The 20,182-nt window shown below is 46.2% G+C and overlaps 1 protein-coding gene across 1 annotated transcript in view; it reads right to left on the bottom strand.

Moving 5' to 3' along the window:
* TDRD12 (tudor domain containing 12) overlaps positions 1-20,182 on the bottom strand; it is a 67,063-nt gene that overhangs the window by 42,353 nt on the left and 4,528 nt on the right. The window contains exons 2-8 of the mRNA XM_045796158.2: positions 17,514-17,578; positions 17,009-17,137; positions 7,828-7,986; positions 5,497-5,633; positions 3,891-4,010; positions 1,756-1,811; positions 434-519 (exon numbers count right to left, since the gene is read on the bottom strand). Coding sequence (XP_045652114.2) covers positions 434-519; positions 1,756-1,811; positions 3,891-4,010; positions 5,497-5,633; positions 7,828-7,986; positions 17,009-17,137; positions 17,514-17,578 — 752 coding nt within the window. The remainder of the gene's footprint in view (positions 1-433; positions 520-1,755; positions 1,812-3,890; positions 4,011-5,496; positions 5,634-7,827; positions 7,987-17,008; positions 17,138-17,513; positions 17,579-20,182) is intronic.

Genomic DNA, 20,182 nt, shown 5'->3' with positions numbered 1-20,182 from the left:
GTCTGACTCTTGGTTTCACATCATGATCTCAGGGTCGTGAGAGCGAGCCCCGCACTGGGCTCCACACTGAGCATGGAGCCTGCTTGAGATTCTCTCCCTCGCTGCTCCCCTGCCCTCTCTCCAAAAAAAAACAAAAACAAAAAATGTCCATGCTGTGTGAATGACATTCTTTTCCTTGGAGTTTGCTCCATTTTGTCAAAATAAAAAATTTAAATAAGGATAAAACATTTTTTATTGTAATAATATTTTTTATTATGTTAGTCACCATATAGTACATCCCTGGTTTTTGGTGTAAAGTTCGCTGATTCATTAGTTGCGTATAACACCCAGTGCACCATGCAATACATGCCCTCCTTACTACCCATCACCAGCCTATCCCATTCCCCCACCCCCCTCCCCTCTGAAGCCCTTAAAATACAAATCTTTCACTCACTTTTTCATTTTTTATAGTTGCATAAAGGTAGACCTCAAAAGTATCTTCTTCCACAGCACATAATTTGGCTTCCACCTGCGTGGTTGCTAAATAACAGAAATGAGAAGAAATAAACCAGCTGATATTGAAACAATTCCACCTATTAATCTGTACTAACCACTTAGGGTCACCCAGAGTCACCATATCTACCGGCTTCCTCCCGGGGGTGGGGGGGCTTGGAGCAGAAGTCGTCTGTGGGAGGCGAGCGGAGGTAAAGACTCTCCTGGCATGGGGTCAGCCACGTACCTGCCATCCCCATCCACAGCCGTTGCCCCCTGCCCCCTGCAAACCTCCTCGAGCAGTTCTTGGCCCTCTTCCCTCACACAGTTCCCAAACCCACTTCCCACCCAGTCTTTCATCTGAGTCTGTTCCACCCTGCCAACACCCTGTAAGTCAGAGCTCTCAGCAACTCAGACCCAAGCACCCAAACAGCAGCTCCAGGCCCAGGCACCTTCAGGCACCAGGCTCAGTCCTTCACACACGTGTTTCACTTCACAACCGTCACTGTCGTGTACAGGGCAGGAGGCCGGGCTCAGAGAAGGCTGCAGGGAAGCGGCGGGGCGGGGCAGGATGCTGTCCCAGGTGCTCCGCTTCCCCCACACCTGCATCTCCAGTGTCCCCCCAGGGGCTCACAAGGGCCCAGACTCCAAAGCCGCAGGCCCTCCCAACCTCCCCGTTCCCCCAGGGGCCCAGCATCTGGCTATTCCTCTGGCCAGACGGGGGCCAGCACAGGAGAGGGGCCAGCACCCCAGGCATTTCACACCCACTTCTCAGAGCAGCCCCAGGCGATGGGCACAGGGACTTGGCTCCTGCCGGCCAGGGGTCAGGACAGACGGCCCATGAGGCTGTACTTCACCACCAACAATAGAAAATAAAGAGAGCACGCCGGACAGCTGCTCTGAGACAGACTACACCTCTGAAATCGGCAATAATGGTCACAAACAATCAGTATCCACGAGCGAAGTTCAGCTTTGCATCACCTGTTGCTTCATGAAATGCGTGTACGTATATTTTGCAGAGTGCAACCCACACAAATGAAGGGCCCCTCACCCAAACAGCCCCTTTCTCATTTTAACTCTCAAGTACTGATGTCCACATCCACCCCCAAACCTTCAGGGGCACAGGGGCGCTGTAATACGGGGTGGAAGGAGTCCCAGGTAACAGATGAACCCATGAGGAGGGGCAAACAGCTGAATGTGCGCATCTCAAACCCCCTCGTCAATGGAAAGATAAACCAGCCTGGGCGTCAGTTCAAAGCAGGCTGCGATGGTGACGCACCTTACCTTTTAGGATGTTCTGGAAGTACTGAATAGCTGCGCTGTCCCACTTCTTGGCAGGTCTGGAACAGTAAACAGATGCAACCTTATCAAATAAAAATCTGAGGCTAGGACACCAACATCACTTTGTAAGCCATACGCTGGATGTTTCTGACATTACGTGTTGAACATATGATGCCTGGCTCTGCTTTGGGGGTGACGATCCCAGCCGCACCCTGCAATGGGCTCCTCTCACCACTGCCACCTGCACCCAGTGCAGAGACTCACGGAGAACGGGCCCATCCTGGGGCTTCCTAAGCGGCCTGTGCCTGCCCCCAGGGCATCGTCTGTTCCAGCACCAGTGACCTGGGCCCTATCTGTCTCTCCAGCCAGAACACAAGCCCCCTGGAGTGGGGATGCTGTGCATGCAGCGTCCAGCACAGGCTGGCACAGAGCGAGGGCTCCAAATGTGCTGGTGAGACCAACACGGAGAGAGAGGCCAGGGGAGAGCCGCCAGCCAGTCTCTCACGGCATCCACACCCTGCCGACACCTGTCCTCTGTCTCCCACGTTCTATCATCTTGCCCTTTCCTGTGCTCTGGAAAGGAAGTCGTAAGAAGAGCTGTAGGCAGTAGAAGATGAAGAGAAACCAGTATTTCAAAGCAAGGAATAAAAATACATAAGGGGAGAGTGCTATGTTTTAGGCTTCTCTGCTGGTTTGATTGTCCAAATCAATGATGGTTTGATGCCACCATCATCCTCCAAGGGCTGTTTTCGGTATCAAATGAGGTAATGGACATAAAGCACCTAGCCCCACGCCAAGGTGAAGGTATTATTTTACTTTACTAAAAAAAGATATTAAGCACATTACTTCAAGAAAATCACAAAGCATTCCTAAAAGGAAGTAAAAAAAAAATGAAGTTAGTGGTTTTAAACCCTTGCTACACACACACAAAATTACCTAGTAAGTTAAAAACAAAATGAAGTAGATTTCTAATAAGAAAATGGACCAAGAGAAAAATCAATCTAAGCTATTCACAGGTAAACCAATCATTCAGTCCGTGTGTGTGTCTGTCTGTCTCTCTCACACACACGCACACACAAATAACCACATGAAGAAATACTCAACTTTACAAATTAGAAAAATACAAATGAAAACAAAATACCATTTTCACACAGCAAACAAGCAAAAATGATAAAGCTTGACGATAGTCAAAGTTGTGTGGAAAAGCGGCCCCCTCTGTACCCCCGCGATGCGAGTACACATCGCCAGTCCTCTTGGAGGGCCATTCGACCAAATCTATAAACAAATCTATAAATCTATAAACTCAGTCCAGACAGTGTAGAGCGCAGCCATATCCCTGCCACCACAGTGCCCAGGGCGGGGACCCTGGTGAGTCCTGCACAAACACGGACGATGTGGCCCAAGACCAGGAAAACAGGGCATAGAGAGGGGAGGGGTGATGTGTGCTTATGGGCACCCACATCCACATCTTCACACCCATGTTTTATTTGGATTTATCCATATTCTCATGGAAATGTGCAGTGCACAGCGGTCTGCCAACAATCTAGCTGGCTCTCAAGAGAGGAACGGTTACATACACAAGTAACCAGTTATGTTCACCCAGAAAGATAACAGGAGAAGGCGGTGCAGGTACCAACAAGAGCTTCAGCGCACTCTTAATTGAGTTAAATCTGCAAACAAGGCAGGAGGTTCTAATTTTCATGAAAGCCTCCACACAAATGAATGCATATAAAGCACTGAATGAGGTCTTCAAGTTCCAAGCCTGAACAGTTCTGGGGGGGGCGGAGCTGGAGAAAAATGCAATGGACTTTTTTTTTTTAATGCTCCATGATCCTGTGTACCAGCCTTTCTCTTTACAGGTAATCTATTACTTTTTGCAAATTAAAATTCATCCCAGAGCATAGAGCTCAGGGGCCCCTCTAAGCCCTTCCACTGCAACATCTGGAAGGGGGGCTGCCCAGAGAGCTCCGCTCACAGCCAGGTGCAATGCACACCAACTCAGGAGATGTCTCCTTAAGAACAAAGAGGCCTCTGGAATCACTCAGCGGTTCACAAGGGGAACACATTCCACATAAACCTCACACACTCGGTTTCAGACTTTTACCCACGCTTCAGCATCGGTCACCAGCAGTACTTACACGATCTTAGTGCTGTCTTCACAGAAGTCAATGTGTAATGTAACAGGCTTCGTGCAGTACAGCCTGAATTTTTTCGCTCGGTAGGGAAGCTGCATAAAAGTTTCTACTGCAACTCGGATGCTTCACAGTGAAACAGAAATAGCTCCGTTACAAAAAAAAACTTGTATAGAAAAGATTTCCTTAGAGTTTGCCCCTGCAATTGACATCCCTAAAACACACCCAAGCCAATTCTTTGTTTCTAATCCAGCCCCCAGCTGCTGGAAGGGCGGGGGAGGGAACAGAATCTTACTCGTCTTAGGAAAAAAGCAGAAGATATATGAATAGTACCTACATAGATATTCAGAGTATCTTTAGTGTTAAAACTGCATGGTGTGGTGGTGGAAGAATTAGAAAAATCAGCTTCTAACAAAGGCTCCTCAGACAAGGAAACACTAGGAAATAATGGACAATCCTGTGAAGTCAATTCTACTTAAGATTTTCAAATTTCAATCTTAATACACAACCCGAATTACAGTTTCTGTAAATGAGCAGATGTTTGTTGTGGTTTTTCAGCAGATGTTTTTATAGTTAGTATTTATCGATTCTGCACAAAAAGAGGGGCTGAGATTTGATAAATCTGTTGCTCGGCACCTTATTTCCATTCTTCCAGCCAGTGACAGACCACCTGCTCGTACCGTTTCCACAGAAGCGGTTCTGGAAGCCCTGCATGGGCAGCCTCGCCACCTCATCTCGACAGTCCAGAAACAGGTGCCCATTCTAACTGTCCGTCAAAACCTCCCCCTACACTGTTTGATCATGGGCTTCTCTTGCCCCAAACTCCAAATACTAAAGATCTCCCCCAATTAAACACAACATTTACTTTGATAACAATTGTGGTTATAAAGGTGCAGAATCACAAGCCAGAAAGGCATCTACTTTTTTTAAGTATTTGCAAATTCCCAATGTCTGAGAAGTCCTTCTGCCATGAAATTCTTTACTCTTGTTTTAAGAATACTCTTTTGGAAGAAAGGTCCTCACGTTAATTATTAAACTGATATCCTCTTACTCTGGGACAGGAAACTATGAAAAATTACCACAAACACAAAAGCTGACGTGTTGCTAGTGTTTTCTAATGACTGTTAGTGGGTGGTCCTGGAGATAATGAGGGCCCCTTCCTCCCCGTCTTATGTGACTGTGGGTCACACCCTCACTCTGCTAAGAAAAACGACCAGGAGTACTTGAACAGGTGCTCTGCTCCCCAATACCTGACCCCACACCCCTTCTGTGGGGACCAGACGACTTTCCGCCTCCAGGTGGAGTCTTTCCTACAGCCCAGCCTCTGGAAGGACCCACCGCATCACAGGAACACACCAGAGGGGAGGCCTGGAGCACCTGCCCTTGCCAGGAAGGAAGGTGGAAGGAGGGCCCAGTGGCCCCGGATCCTCACTGAAACCACCAGCCCCAACACTGACTGCGTGTAGAACCAGAATCTGCAAGCTGTCCCCACGGGAAGCTAAGAACATTCCAGTTCTATGACCTCTATCTTCTCGCTGTGAAAACTGACCCTCTCCTTTAAATCTGATATTCGTCTCCCTACAGAGCAAAGGCAAAATAAACACGTACGTACTTTTTAGATTTCACTGGGATGTACTTGGCAAAATCCACAAGGAAACATTCTGCCAGGTAATGGTCTGCCGAAGACACAATGGACTTAATAACAGCCCTGCACCAACACTTCAGTTCCTGACAATACACCACACAGACCTACAAAATAAAAACCTCGGTGTTAAAACCCCCAGTCACGGGAGAGAACACAAAGGCACCCCCAAACCATCTCAGCCCACATTCCACCTTCCGGAAGAGGAAAGGTAGGGAGGAGGCTGGGCTGCCCATGCTGACCCCTGCTGGCTGGTAAACAGAGCACTGGGAACCAGAGTCTGACTTCAGGCTTCTCTTACTTCAGTCACGCCAACTCCTTAACTCAGGACAGACTTTTGAAAGTAAAATAAAGAAAATCCATTGCTTTGCCTTCTTAAGTCAGAAAACAAAGCTTAGAAATATACTGTCAAGCACGTTGCCAGACCCCTGAAGAATCTCCCCCCCAGGCTCACCTTCCCCATTCCGCTCCAGGTGGCTGTTACTGCTAACGTTTGTTACTACTGTGTACTACCTGTCACAACTGACAGCTGCCTCCAGGACGACGTGACTGTCTTCTGTACCACCACGTGCCCAGCACCTACAACAGTGCTTGCCATGCACGAAGCCTTCAACGACCCCTTGCTGAATGACTCAAGAAATCAATGCGTGCCTGCAGCCCCATTTTAGGGAAACTACCCGGCAGGAGTGACAACCGCCTGTTGTCCTGACCATCCCATGGGACTGCCAGGCCAGAGTGGACTCGATTTCGACCCAGACCGGCAAACCAGACGCCGACCACAGGCTCTTACAAGGCCCTGCGGGGAGAGAGCTGCATCCCACGGGGAAGAAGCCAGCCGATGGGAGATTGCCGCGTTCCAGAACTGAAGCCGGATGCCATGGAGCAGCCACTTTGCCAGGGAGGGGCTCTTGGGAGCCTCCATAACTCCAAAGTCAAATAACTTGAGAGAAATCTTGCCAAAGACGGAGGGTGTTTCTGGTCAGCACTGAAGTCAAGGTAATTTGTAGGAATGGTGTGAACAGGTAATCATTCACGCGGCCAGCCGGCTTTGAACTGGTGGCTTACAGGGCTTCCACCAACCCAGAGTGGGGCAATTTAAGCCTCAAGAACAAGGATTGCAGCTGATGAATATATTAAAAGCCATGAGTTCAATACAGTACTTTAAGAATGAAGAGGAGGAGAGAAAAACAGCACAGACCTCTGGATGCCCGCGTACACAGCTGGGCACGAACGCTGGTAAGGGAAAGAATCAAGCAACGCGTCTACCTTTCCAGCATCGACTGCAGGCGAATAGTTTTCTGCAGACGAAGTCCACCTCAAGATCGCAGAAGGAATGTGAAAAGTTAAACAGAAGGGCTGCTTCAGGCCGTGCTGGTCACGGGATGGTGCCTCCACTGCAGGAAAAGCTGATGGGTACCACCTCCAGGCAGGGCTCAGGTGTCGCCTTCCGAATCCGCTGGGCTTTGCCAACAGTGCCCGTACCTCCCAATTCAATGCAAGCAGCAGCTCATAGCCCAATCACTCTGAGGGGGCAAAAACGTGACCCTGAATCTAATCAAAGCTTTATCTTTAACTACCAGTCCAGATAAAATAGAAGTGGAGAGACGAGGAAAGTTCAGCACCACCACAAGGAGGCACTCACACTATCCAAAATGTGGACTGTTTTAAAAGGACAATTAACTAGGTTTCCTCTCTTCAACAAGTCAATGGTATGGGAAAAAATAATAAATATAACTAAAGAAGATTTTTTTTGAAAGGGGGAAGGAATTCAAGTTATTTCTAATGCTTTTCATAGTTTATAAACCTTTCCCAGTAGAAAAATTCAAACTCTTCTGAAAAGTGACTGACCTGCAGAGAGAATCAAACAATGGGCCCAGGAGCCAAGGAGGCAAGAAAGGAAGAAGGGGCCGTGATGTGAGGTAAGGAAAATACACAAGCGTGAGAGTTGGGCAAAGTCATGAGCAGCAAAAGGGAGGGACTGGCCCTAGACTGAAAACCCCCAGGCCGCCTCGGCTGAGGCCCCCACACCTGTGATAGATCTAGAATAGCCCTCCGGTTCCTAGTCCCAGGAGGGTGGCCCGATGCTTGAATCTGGATGACACCCCATGTCCCCCTGCCCCACATGAATCTTCTACAACCTCTGCTTTCCAACACCAGCCCCAATCTCATGCAGCTCAAAGAACCTAACACAAGGCAACGTTTATGAGCAATTAAAATACTCTAAAAGCTTTTATTGCCAAAATGTGTACATTTTAAGTAGTATTTCAAGACACAGTGCTTACAGCGCACTTAGATACATACCTGCCCTTCTTCCAACATTAACGGTTTTATTTCTATATCTTGACACATGCTATTATAGAAGTCATTCATGGCCCTATTTAGTTTTTGATAATCAACTTCATGATCTAAAAAGGGACTACAGCCCTTTATAATAACCCAGAAGCATCCTGGATCTTCAATCTGTAAAAAATTTTTAAAAGACAGACAAAACAATGCATGGTTTAAAAAGCAGAACCATAAAATAATAAACTTTCGAGGCACGATAACTTAGTGGTTTAAGTGATGTAACAAATTCTAGATGAGCACCTCTGTGTTAAAAGGTCAGACCAAAGGTAAAAAAGATGGTCAATTCAGATCAAATCATCACGCTGTACACCTTAAACTTATACAATGTTGTATGCTAATTATATTTCAGTTAAGCTGGATAAAAGGTAAAAGATGCAAGGATAAAATTCTAAAACATGTAAAAGTTTGAAAAGCCACATAACCAATAATATGCCAGTAATTTTTAATTACGTGCTATGATGCAAAAAGCAGGGATCAATGTCCTTCATCTCCTGTATTATTTTAAAGATTTTATTTATTTGAGATAGAAAGAGGGAGAGACAGAACATGAGCAGGGGGGCAGAAGGAGAGGGAGAAGCAAACTCCCTGCTGAGCAGGGAGCCCGACATGGGTCTCCATCCCAGGACCTTGGGATCATGACCTGAGCTGAAGGCAGACACTTAACCAACTGAGCCACCCAGGGGCCTCATCTCCTGTATTTTTAAAATATTCATAATAAAATACAAAAGCAAGTGTCCATGTTTGCAATATGCTATGTCTTTTGTAAAAAAGAGAAGGAAATATGAATACATGTATATTCTGTTCATATTTAAAATAAGAAATGACAGCAGATAAACCAAAGCAAATACAAGTTATTACCTATAGGAAGCCAGGAAAAAAAGGCCCTGACTTTCGGTGACGAAAGTCAGACTTCTGTGAATGTATCTTGATATATACCAGTGTCATTGGAAATCAAGATTTTCATTGTTAGAGAGTACAATAGATGCACAGTAGAGATGTACAATAAAAAGTTAAATTTGACTTGAAAATATCAATAGGAACTCATGACCTTCCAAGTGTATTTACTTCTTAACTCTGCCTACTGAAAGGACCTAAAAGCAATGACATCCCAAGACTTCGGATCCTAGGTACCAGGTGGCTGGGGAACAGGTGCTCATGGTAATATTCTATTTTTCTAAATATTTGACGATTTTTATAGTAAATAGTTGGAAAAAAAGAACAGTGGGCCATTCTGGTGCCAGGTGTAGCAGAGTCGTTTACATGGACTAATCCCACCTAACAATCATCAGTCCAGGAAAAAATATAAAATAACAAATATGAAGGCACTGAAGAGAACAGAAACTGCACGGACTGGACGCTTCGCAAGGAGGACTGGTCTTGGGTGAGATCCGTGCTTCCTTACAGCTTTTCTAGTCCAGGAGGACGGGCTGCAACCCAGGCAGAAAACTGCAGTGTCTGTGGCCTGAGGAACCTGAGAAGGGAGCTCTGGGCTACGAGAGTAACTGTACGTTGACAGGAGAAATCCTGAAAGAGCCGCAGCGGGGAGAGCCAAGGCCCTGGCCAGCCTGCATGGCACAGTGAGAGCCCAGCGGCCCAGAGGAGAGCGACCAGGAGAAGGCGGACAGAAACACCACAGTTTTAGCTGCTGCCCGTGAGAACGGCAAACTCGTGCCATGGCACCTCCCCAAACCTCTGAACCAAGAGGCCCAGTCCCGGGGATGACGCTCGCCCCCCAACTGCCTGCCTGGGGAAGCTCAAGGCTGCCAGGACAAACTACGGTCTGTAGAATTCTAGCCGGCTTTGGACAGAGACCCTCGACCTGCCTTTCTGTGAGCATTTCCTCTAAAGGGCTGACAGGTGCCAGTCCTCCCCGTCCCTTTGAAATGTGTCTGTATCTCCCGCTACTCAGGAGTACGTCTCGAGGGCCTGAAAGCCATGGCTGCCACCTGGAACCTTCTTCTCAGCTAGCAGGCACTGACCAGCCCTTGGTCCGTGGATGCCTGGAGCCCCTCCCCTCCTCTTCCTCGATCTTGCCTCAAAATGCTCGGCCCCCTCTGCCCTTTCCCAGCTCCTGCCCCTACTGCCGGCAGCAAATGCTCTAACGAGCGTCTGCCTTTGTCTGTCTTTGGCACCCATCACTGGGAAAGTCTGCAGGGGAGTCCGGCCAAATTCAAGAGTACGCTCAGTAGGCCCCGCAGGCTCTCCGCGGAAACCCCTGCCGTGCCCCGCCTGCGAACTCAGACCGCGCTCCTGGACAGACACAGTATGCTCTAGCAAGGGCAAACGGGCTCAGAGAGGATGAACCAAGCCTCCCAGACGGTGCGCGCCGCGAGGGACTGAAGCGTTGGTCCACGCCCTTCACCATCGCTGCAATATCCCGCGTAGCGGTTACTAGCTGTGCGGGGATGAAAATGGGATGTGTGGCCAAGGACAAAAGCAGTCAGAAGTGAACCCAAGACCACCCAGGGGTTGACATGAAACGGCAAGGAAGTCAAAGCAGCGGTTAGAAATACGCTGAACAACTTAAGGCCAAGATGGTCGTACTGAATTCGTGTGTTTACTAAAGAAGAGAATTTCATGTAAGAAATGGAAACTATTAAAAAGAAAAAAACCTTTGGAAAAGATAATTCCAGAACTACAAGGTAAAACATACCAAAAAAAAAAAAAAAAAGAAAGAAAGAAAGTGTTACCAGTAGCGCGCTCTCTACTCCTATTCGACACCATACTGGAAGCCCTAGTCGATATAACAAAATAAGAAAAATGTTGTCAGCAAGACTGGAAATGAAGAAAGAAAACTGTCTCTATTCACAAACAATACCTCCGTAGAAAATCTTAAGGAATCTACAAAAAACATATTAGAACTAGTAAGTGGCTCTAACAAGGTTCCAGGGCACAAGGGCATATAATACACTCAATCATACATCTATAGCAATGGAAACTGGATATTTAAATTAAAAAAAAAAAAACCATTTTCAACAGCACCAAAAAACAGGATTACTCAGGAATGAATCTAATAAAATACATGCAAAATGTGTGTGTTGGAAGGTACACAAGGCGATCAAATAGCTCAAGGAAGGCCTTTAATGCCAATATGCCATGTTCATGGATTAAGATGTTGATTTTTCCCACAATCACCTATAAATACAACTTAGTTCCAGCACGACTGAGAAATCAATGAACTCACTATGAAATTCTTACTGGAAAGGCAAAGGAACTAGAACGGCCCAAAAAATTCTGAAAAAGAACAAAATAGTTGGAAGACTCATTCCACCTGATTTCGAGACTTACTAAAAAGCTACAGTAACCAGAACACTGTGCTACTGGAGAAAGCACGGACATAAACCAACAGAAGAGAAACAGACCCACACATATATGGTCAACTGATTCTCAATAAAGGCACAAAAGTAATTTGATGCAGAAAGGGTAGTTTTTAACAAATGATACCAGAACAATCAGTTATCCGTACACACAAAAATGAACTTTGATCCATTCTTCGTACCAGATACAAAAATTAACTCCGATGGACCCTGTATCTAAATGTAAAACATAAAACTATAAAATTTCTAAAGGAATCCATGGGGGGAATCTTTTATGACTGCGCGTTAGGCAAAGATTTTAGCCATAACACCAAAAGTATAATTTGTACAAGCGAAAAACTGATAAATTGTACTTAATCCAAATTAAAGACTTCTGCTCGTTGAAAGACACTGTTAAGAGAAAGAAGTCATAAACTGGGAGAAGATATCTGCATCACATCCAAAAAAGCACTTCATCCACAATATATAATCTCTAAACACTCAACAAGAAAATGACCAATTAGAGAAATGGACAGATCCAAACGGACACTTGACCAAAAGAGATGGAAGGATGGCAAATAAGCACATGGAAAGACGATTAACATATTATTCATCATTAGAAAGTGTACATTAAAACCACAATGCGATACCACTACACACTAACTAAACATTAGCAGAACGGCTGAAATCTATGAAACTTGACCACATCTTGTGTTGGTGAGGATTCAGGGCAATTACAACTTTTTTTTTCTTTCAAAGATTTTAAGTAATTTCTACACCCAACATGGGGCTCAAACTCACAACCCCAAGATCAACAGCCCAGATTCTAGGTGCCCTGCAGCTAGAACTCTCACACTCTTACACATTGCTGATGGGAACACATAATTGTACCGTCACTGTGGAGAATTTTCTCATGAAGTTAAACAAACAGGTAATCCAAGCCTAGTTATTTAGCCACGAAAATGGAACTTGTGTTCACACAAAAACCTGTCTGAAAAGGTCACAGCGGCTTTACTTATAATCTCCCCAAACAAGAAACAACTCAAATGGCCTCCCGCTGGTGGCTGGACAAACTGTTGCACATTCATACACTACCGACTGCTCAGCAGTAAGAAGGAAGACTTTCACGATTCGTGCAACAACCCAGGTGGGTCTCAAATGCAAACACCGAAGCAGAGAAGCCTCAGGCTTCTGCGTCCTACTGCTGACTCCACGCGCACATTTCCATTTTTAAGACATCCTGGAAAAGGCAAAAGAACAGGGAAGATAAAGATCAGTGGTTGCAGCGGATTTGGGGCAAAGAAAGGACTACAAAGCACAAGGTAACGGAGGAGTGACGGAACTGCTCTCTGCGGTGGTGGTGGTTACAGGACTGTATGCATTTTTCTAAAGGTCACAGAATTCTACACGAAAAATGACGAAGTTTACCATATATAAATCATACCTCAATTTTAAAAAGTTTATGGGTTAAAAAAGAAAATGGGGGCGCCTGGGTGGCTCAATCAGTTAAGTATCCAGCTCTTGGTTTTTGGCTTAGGTCATGATCTCCGGGTTGTGAGATCTAGGCCTGCTATGGGCTCTGCGCTCAGTGGGGAGCCTGCTTGAGATTCTCTACCTCTGCCCCTCCCCCCACTTGCATTCGCGCGCGCATGCAAATGTCCTCTAAAATAAATAAAATCTTTAAAAAAAGGATGCAAAGCAAACATGGCAAAATGTTAAAAGATCTGACAAAGCTAAGTGGTGGATGTCCAGATATTTGTGATTTTTTTTTTAAGATTTATTCATCCAACAGAGAGAGAGAGACAGCCAGAGAGAGAGGGAACACAAGCAGGGGGAGTGGGAGAGGAAGAAGCAGGCTCATAGCGGAGGAGCCTGATGTGGGACTCGATCCCAGAACGCCAGGATCACGCCCTGAGCCGAAGGCAGATGCTTAACGACTGCGCCACCCAGGTGCCCCTGGTTTTATTTTTTATACTTCTTTTTATGTCCAGAATATTTCCTAATAAAAAGTTAGATTTTAAATTATTTTTAATCACAAGGACGATTTTTTTAAAAAGCTTCTTGTCCTCTGATGTGATATTGCCTATGCAGTATTTTACTAAAAATGCCTAACCTAAACATAACCATGAAGAAACAAGTAAGTCCAAACTGAGTGATATTTTGCAAAGCAACTGGCCCTGTTCTTCATAAAATTCAATGACATCAAAGACACAAAAAAGCCAGGGAACTGGCCTAAATTAAAGAAGACTAAGAGGCCATGACAACTCAATGCAATGTACAATTTTTTATTGGATCCTAGAGCAGAGAAAACAAGTTTTAGAAGACATTATTGGGACAAATGGAGAAATTTGAACAGAGACTATTTATTATGGTATTGGATCAATGTTAAATTTCTCAAGTGGGATAATTATATCATGATGATGTAAGAGAAAGTCTTTGTTCTTAGGAAATACAAGTGTAAGGATTTAGAATTCTCAACTAATTCTGAAATGGTTCAGCAAAAAAGCAAAAAATTTTATATTATATATAAAAATATGCAAATCAAAAAACTGTTAATAATTAGGGTGTAGAGCATATGGTTATTCTCAACATGGTTTTTGTAACTTGTTTTTATATTTGAAAACTTTAAAATATCAAGTTGGAAAGATGTTCAAAAATTTTTTTCAGGTGGTGCTCCTGGGTGGCTCAGTCGGTTAAGTGTCTGCCTTCAGCTCAGGTCATGATCTCAGGATCCTGGGATGGAGCCTGACATAATGCTCCCTGCTCGGCGGGGAGTCTGCTTCTCCCTCCCTTCCCCACTCATGCTTGCACTCTTGCTCTCTCAAATAAATAAAATCTTTAAAAAAAAAAACTTGTTAAGGCATCATAGATCCTTTGAAGTTTCCAGAATGTTTCATTTTTTAAAAAACATTTTCCTCTAAAACTTTAAAACTGTAGGCCAGGTTCAGTTTTACCAGCCAGGAGAACACGTGCACTAGTGCAAGGGGACGGGCTCACTAAGATGGGGAGAACCTCACCACTGGCTGCTTCCAGCCATGGCTATACAGCAATACTGCCCACACTGTAATCACCAGCCTTACACATTTTTTCCCCTGCGTGTCTGTTGTATTCCCATTAGAAAAATATCATCTATATAAAATTTTGGTCCACTTTCTTCTCCTTTACCCCTACCATTCAAACTTGAATACTTAAATTTTATTCAAATAAAAGCAGAATCATTTTATCTGGCAAGAGAACTAAGTATTTCACGTCATTACTAGGATTTAATTGAATTACGTGTGCTCTTTATTATTTCTCAGGAATGATTAACCCACCTTTTCTTTATTATTTCCTACATTGTTATTCTCCTTTACTTTTTTTCTTCCTTGAGTAATAATATGAGCGTCTCCTTTCCCACATTCGGTAGTATGAGCATATCCAAGTGTAATTTACAACATCATCTAATCTTTATTTTCTGTTCAATTCCCCTTAGTGTTCGTATTTCCATAACTCCAGATATCTCAGTCAAACTTACACTCTTCAACATCGATTGTAAAAATTAAGATGTTAATTTTAATCCTCTGTGACAATTCCAAACAAAGCAGTAAGATCTGGCCACTCAGAGTCACGCTGATGTGAGAGGTCCTTGGACCTTCATTCTCAACATGGCCTCCTTTGGGCAGGAAAACCACCCTTGAAATACTGTTCGTGGATTCCACGGACAGTGGTGAAATCATTCGTGTGACCACAACAGCTGCTTTACCCCATTAGTGACGTTACAGGCTGCAGCTTTCAGAATTTCACCCGTGTCAACTGTGTTTGCTCAACTCCTGCCACCCCTCCCTGGCACAAGCTGTCCTGTCCACTTAAAGGGTCCATGTAAACAGTCCTGCTGGAACACAGCTTGACCGTGAGACCAATGGCCCTGGGGGCTTTTTCGGTGTCGATCACCTTTCTTATCAAAGATGCCATGGCTAATCCTCCTCTCCTGTAGCCCTTCTGGGGGAACAAGCCCATATCCGCCACTGCCACTGCATCTCACCGCACTCTGCCTTACTCTTTGCTGACGTAATGGCATGTTGCCTGGGATGCTTTAACACGTATTTTTAATCAACACCTTTTTCTTCATTAGACTCAACAGGCTTGTAATGCTAGTTCTGTTTTTAGTTCTAAAATCTGTTACAACAAATATTAACTGTTAAAACAAAATTTTTAATAATTTTAATTGTGGTAAAATACACATAAAATTTACCATCTTAATCGTATTCAGTGGCATTAACCACATCCATCACCACCATTTCCAGAACTCCTTTCAGCTTGCAAAACTGAAACTCTATACCCTTTAAACTATAATCCCCCCCCTCCACTCAGCCCCTGAGCAAACACCCTTCTACTTTCTGTCTCTATGAATGTAAGTACTCTAGGAACCTCAGGTAAGTATAATCATATAGTATTTGTCCTTTTGTATTTGGCTTATTTCACTTAAGTGATGGTTCATCCATGTTACAACATGTATCAGAATTTTCACCTTTTTTAAGGCTGAGTAATATTCCATTATATGTCTAGACCACACTTTGCTTCTCCATTCATATTGATGGGCACTTGGGGGGAAAAATTCATCCATGTAAAAGCTAAATTAACCCGGAGAACTACACCTGGTAACCTGTACCACACTTAGGGAACTATTCCTATATCGTATAGAAAATTTGCTTGAGGGCAAACAGGTAAGAACCGGAAGTGTGGCCAGACGAGAGCTGACAGGGTAAAGGATCTAAGACGGGTTGGTTCCCAAGTTTGAGGCACTGAGAATCCAACTCCTCCTGCCAAAAATTCTGCCCGGGTGGATTTGCACGTGCCAGGATCCGCAACCCTAGAAGAGCCCTGTCTTTCTAAAGGAGAAATGGGAGATGTCTATTTAGGACTGGCGACGGAGAGGAGCTTGCCAGTTGGATCTGAAACCCCTGAAAGTCTTGAAGCAAATCCTCTGTAAGAATCAGATGCTTCAAACGTCCGTGAATCTCTGCTCATATAAATTACATTAAGACCTAAAACAGGAGCGGGAAAGTTGATGGTTTTTAAAAATCCCATCATTTGCTACGTTCCTCTCCTCTGCCCACAGAAGCACGATTTAAAAAAATAAAAAAAAATAAAAAATTAAAAAAAGATTTGTATTTCCTTTTCCCAGGGACGGAAACACACCCCTCTGCTCTGGTTTGTAAACTCCTCCCTCCAACTAACCTTGCAAACACGCCATGCCTTCAGTCTCCGGCATCTTTTGAGACAGGAAAACTGCAGCTGCGGGCCCGCCCCGCCTCCTTTCAGCTTCGCTCGGAGGACTGAGGGTCGGAGCCCCGGGGCGCACGCGTGGGGAGGGGGCCGCCATTGTCCCGGGCGCGAGCGAGTAGGGTTTCCCGCGAGAAACCGGGACGGGCGTGTGTGGAGGGGTGGTTGCCACGAGGGGCCCCGAGGTGGGGACCCACCGGAGAGGACCCCTGTCGGGCGAGGGGCCCAGGTGAGGGTCCCCGTGTGCAAGAACTGGGGGCCCGAGAGGGCTCTCCGCCAGCGCCTCCCGGGACGGGTGAGCGCGGGAGAAGGGGTTACGGTCTGTCCTCCCCCCTAATGCTGCAGAGTTCGTAAAAACATGAGTTTCGGACGAACAACTTGTAACTTTTTACTGTGTCCCAAATAATACATGGGCACACCTGAACGGAAATCTCGTGCTGTGGATCTGCATTCGGGGGTCCGGGATCCCATCTAGCAAGCCCACCCGTGGGTCCGAAGCCCCGCGTGGCGTGACCGGCCGGGGCGGCCCCTGCGCGGGGAGAGGGCGGCCGGCCGGCCAGGACTAGGCGCTCGCTCACCTTCAGCACCAGCACCTCGAGCATCTTCCCCGCGTGTCGCTCGCCGCCGGAGGACCGGCGTGGGGAGACGAGCACCGTCGCGGCCGTGTCCCTTCCCGGGTCTTCCCGTCGCCACTCACTCGGAAGGTACTTTGCGGCCAAAACCGGTGGCAGGGCCGGTCTCCACCCTCCGTGAGGACCCCCGGCACGCCCAGCTCCGGCCCCAGTCCCCGCAGGCCCGCCCGCTGCGCACCACCCGCGACGCTCCGCGTTCTCCCAACAGGACGCCGCCGGGGGCGCGCTCGGGGCACGGGCCCCGCGGCCCCGCGCCCGACCCCGGCCGCGCAAGCCTCGAGGCTTCCAGAAAGCCCGCGCTGCGCCAACGGCCGGGACAACTGCCGGCCTCCCTGTGCGCAGAGCCCGGGGCGGAGGGGCGGGGCAGGGGCGCCGGGAGGAGGCGCGCAGGGGGCGCACAGCGGGCGGTGCCCGGCGTCACGTGGTTCGCCCCCCACCCCCGGCGTCTCACCCTTGCCGAATCAGTTCGGGGTTGTCTGGCAGGGAGTCTCGCCGGGCCCACCTCCACCAGGGGGCCTTAAGGGTGAGGAAGAGGCACAGCCGGTCACTAATGTGAGGGTGGGGGTTCCTGGCAACATCCCCTCCCCCCACCCACCTCAGCCTCCTGCTTGGGGTCCCAGATTTTCTCCTTCCTAGCCCTTAGCGGGCAGGGTTCCCCCAGACTCTGTCACTGGCCATTCTGGTGACCAAACTGCAGCCTCCGGGGCCGGGCTCTTCCCCGCACGTGTATCTGTTGTTGAGGCACCGAAGAGTTCTCTAAATTTTGAACACCTGGACGCCTCAGTTTTTCTCACCTAAAAAATGAGACTCACAATTAGATGGGGTCACACTGTGAAACAAAGGGCACCCAAAAAGCACTCAGGGAGGGTCAGCTTTCACTACTATCTCAGGAATCTCTCTCCAACGCTTGAAAAGCCAACAAGCAAGAAGAAAAAGGAATATTCCTTAAAACTCAAAAGAATCACAGAAAAAATATACCGGGCCTATGTGGTTTTGCAGGTGAATTCTTCAGTATCTTGATTGTGAAAAAACAAAAAATTTAAGACTATGTCAAAAGGTATTAATTTGCTAGTAAAGGGCACCAACTAGATGGCAAAAAAATTGCACCACTTTTAAGAGCATGGCAATTGTGAGGTTATGTTTTTGGGAAACAATGCTCACAAAAGCGTTCAGTTTTAAAAGTTTGTTAGATTTCACAGGGTCAAGCAACATCATCTGCTTAAAGTCTCAGGCAGGAGAGTTGGAGAGGAAAGGTGTGTGGACTTCCAGTGAGGAGGAAAACAGGGCTACCCAGTACAGAAGTTCACCTGTTGTTGAACTGGATTAACCAGGCTTCACCCCCACTGGGGGCACCTGGTGGGGCCAACAAACCTGAAAGCTGCAAACTGTCAGAAGGAGGTGTGAAAGGACCAGATCTTATTTTAACAGGAGGTTCCAGGAACAGTTCCCAAGCCCTAAAGAAAATGCAGGGTACAGCTTTCTCCTAGTTCTTAGTGTGGGGTCAACATTTCTTTTTCTTTTGACTGGAACCCACGCTACAATATGATGTTTCCCAAACTTTTTCACAATGCAGCTCACAGAAAATGTAAGTATTTCTCCATCATACTTCCTGGTCCCCTTGAGGCTGAAGGGGATCAGCATCTGTACCTGTCTCCCCCCAACACGCACCCCCACTAGCTAGTGGGGAGCCTTGCTTTAGAAAATTACCCCACAATAAGTCAGTCATGGGTCTGTGATGTACAGCATGGTGATTATGGTTAATGATACTGTATTGCATATTTGAAAGTTGATAAGAGAGTCGATCTTAGAAGTTCTCATCACCAGAAACCAATTTGTTTGTAAATATGTTTGGGGGCAACTAGAATTATTATGATCATTTCAAAATATATACAAATATCAAATCATTGTGTTGTACACCTGAAAGTAATGTAATATGTTGATTATATCCCAATAAAAAAAATTACTCCACAGGGGTGCCTGGCTGGCTCACTTGGTGAAGCATGTGCCTCTTGATCATCGGGGTTGTGGGTTCGAGCCCCACATTGGGTGTACAGATTGCTTAAAAATAAAATCTTAAAAAAAGTACTTCATAACATAATAAGATGAAAAGACTCCCAGTGCATTTTCATAAGGCAGTTAAGTCCTGATATTAAAACTGGACAAAGATAACACAAAGAACTATAGACTAATTCCACTTACCAACATAGGTGCTGAAATCCCAAATACAGTGCTACCAAGTAAAAACCAGGACAAAAAAAAAAAAAAAAGGAAATTAAGCCACAGCCAAGTAGGCTGTAGGGGTTATTCCAGGGGTGCAGGAACGTTTAATACTGGTCAGTAACAGATATGGCCAGTTCATGGCACAGCAAGCAATCAAAAGCTGTCGTGAGCAGACTGGCTCGTGCAGGCACATGAAGTGATGTTAGGTGTTAGAAAATTAAAGTCTCGGGGCACCTGGATGGCACAGCAGTTAAGCGTCTGCCTTCAGCTCAGGGCGTGATCCCGGCGTTCTGGGATCGAGCCCCACATCAGGCTCCTCCGCTATGAGCCTGCTTCTTCCTCTCCTACTCCCCCTGCTTGTGTTCCCTCTCTCGCTGGCTGTCTCTATCTCTGTCGAATAAATAAAGTCTTAAAAAAAAAAAAGAAAATTAAAGTCTCTCCCATCATGAAAATGATATTCTGGTTCTGCAAAGGGCCTAAGTAGAGAGTAATTTTTTTTTATTGTTTTGCTCTGCACCCCAAAGCATCTTTCAAACCCCCAAGGGAAGGGAGAAAGGGAGAAAAAACAAAGCATTAGGAATAGGAGGGGAAGTCTGAGATAGCAGGACCTCCAATCCTGCGGGACTGCCAGAGCATTCTCTCCTCACTGTGCTCATGGAACTGAAACAAGTTTTCCAGAACTGGCATAATTCTTTTTTTTTTTTTTAAAGATTTTATTTATTTATTTGAGAGAGAGACAGTCTGCTTCTCCCTGCTGAGCAGGGAGCCAGACGTGGGGCTCGATCCCAGGATCCTGAAATCATGACCTGAAGGCAGGCACTTAACTGACTGAGCCACCCAGGTGCCCCTGGAACTGGCATAATTCTTAAAAACGGGTCCGGGAAGGGCCCGTTCTCTCTT

This window comes from Ursus americanus, chromosome 21, assembly GCF_024610735.1.
Source record: "Ursus americanus isolate L20-20 chromosome 21, mUrsAme1.1.p, whole genome shotgun sequence".
Taxonomy (NCBI): Eukaryota; Metazoa; Chordata; class Mammalia; order Carnivora; family Ursidae; genus Ursus; species Ursus americanus.
This window is presented reverse-complemented; position numbering and strand designations above follow the sequence as displayed.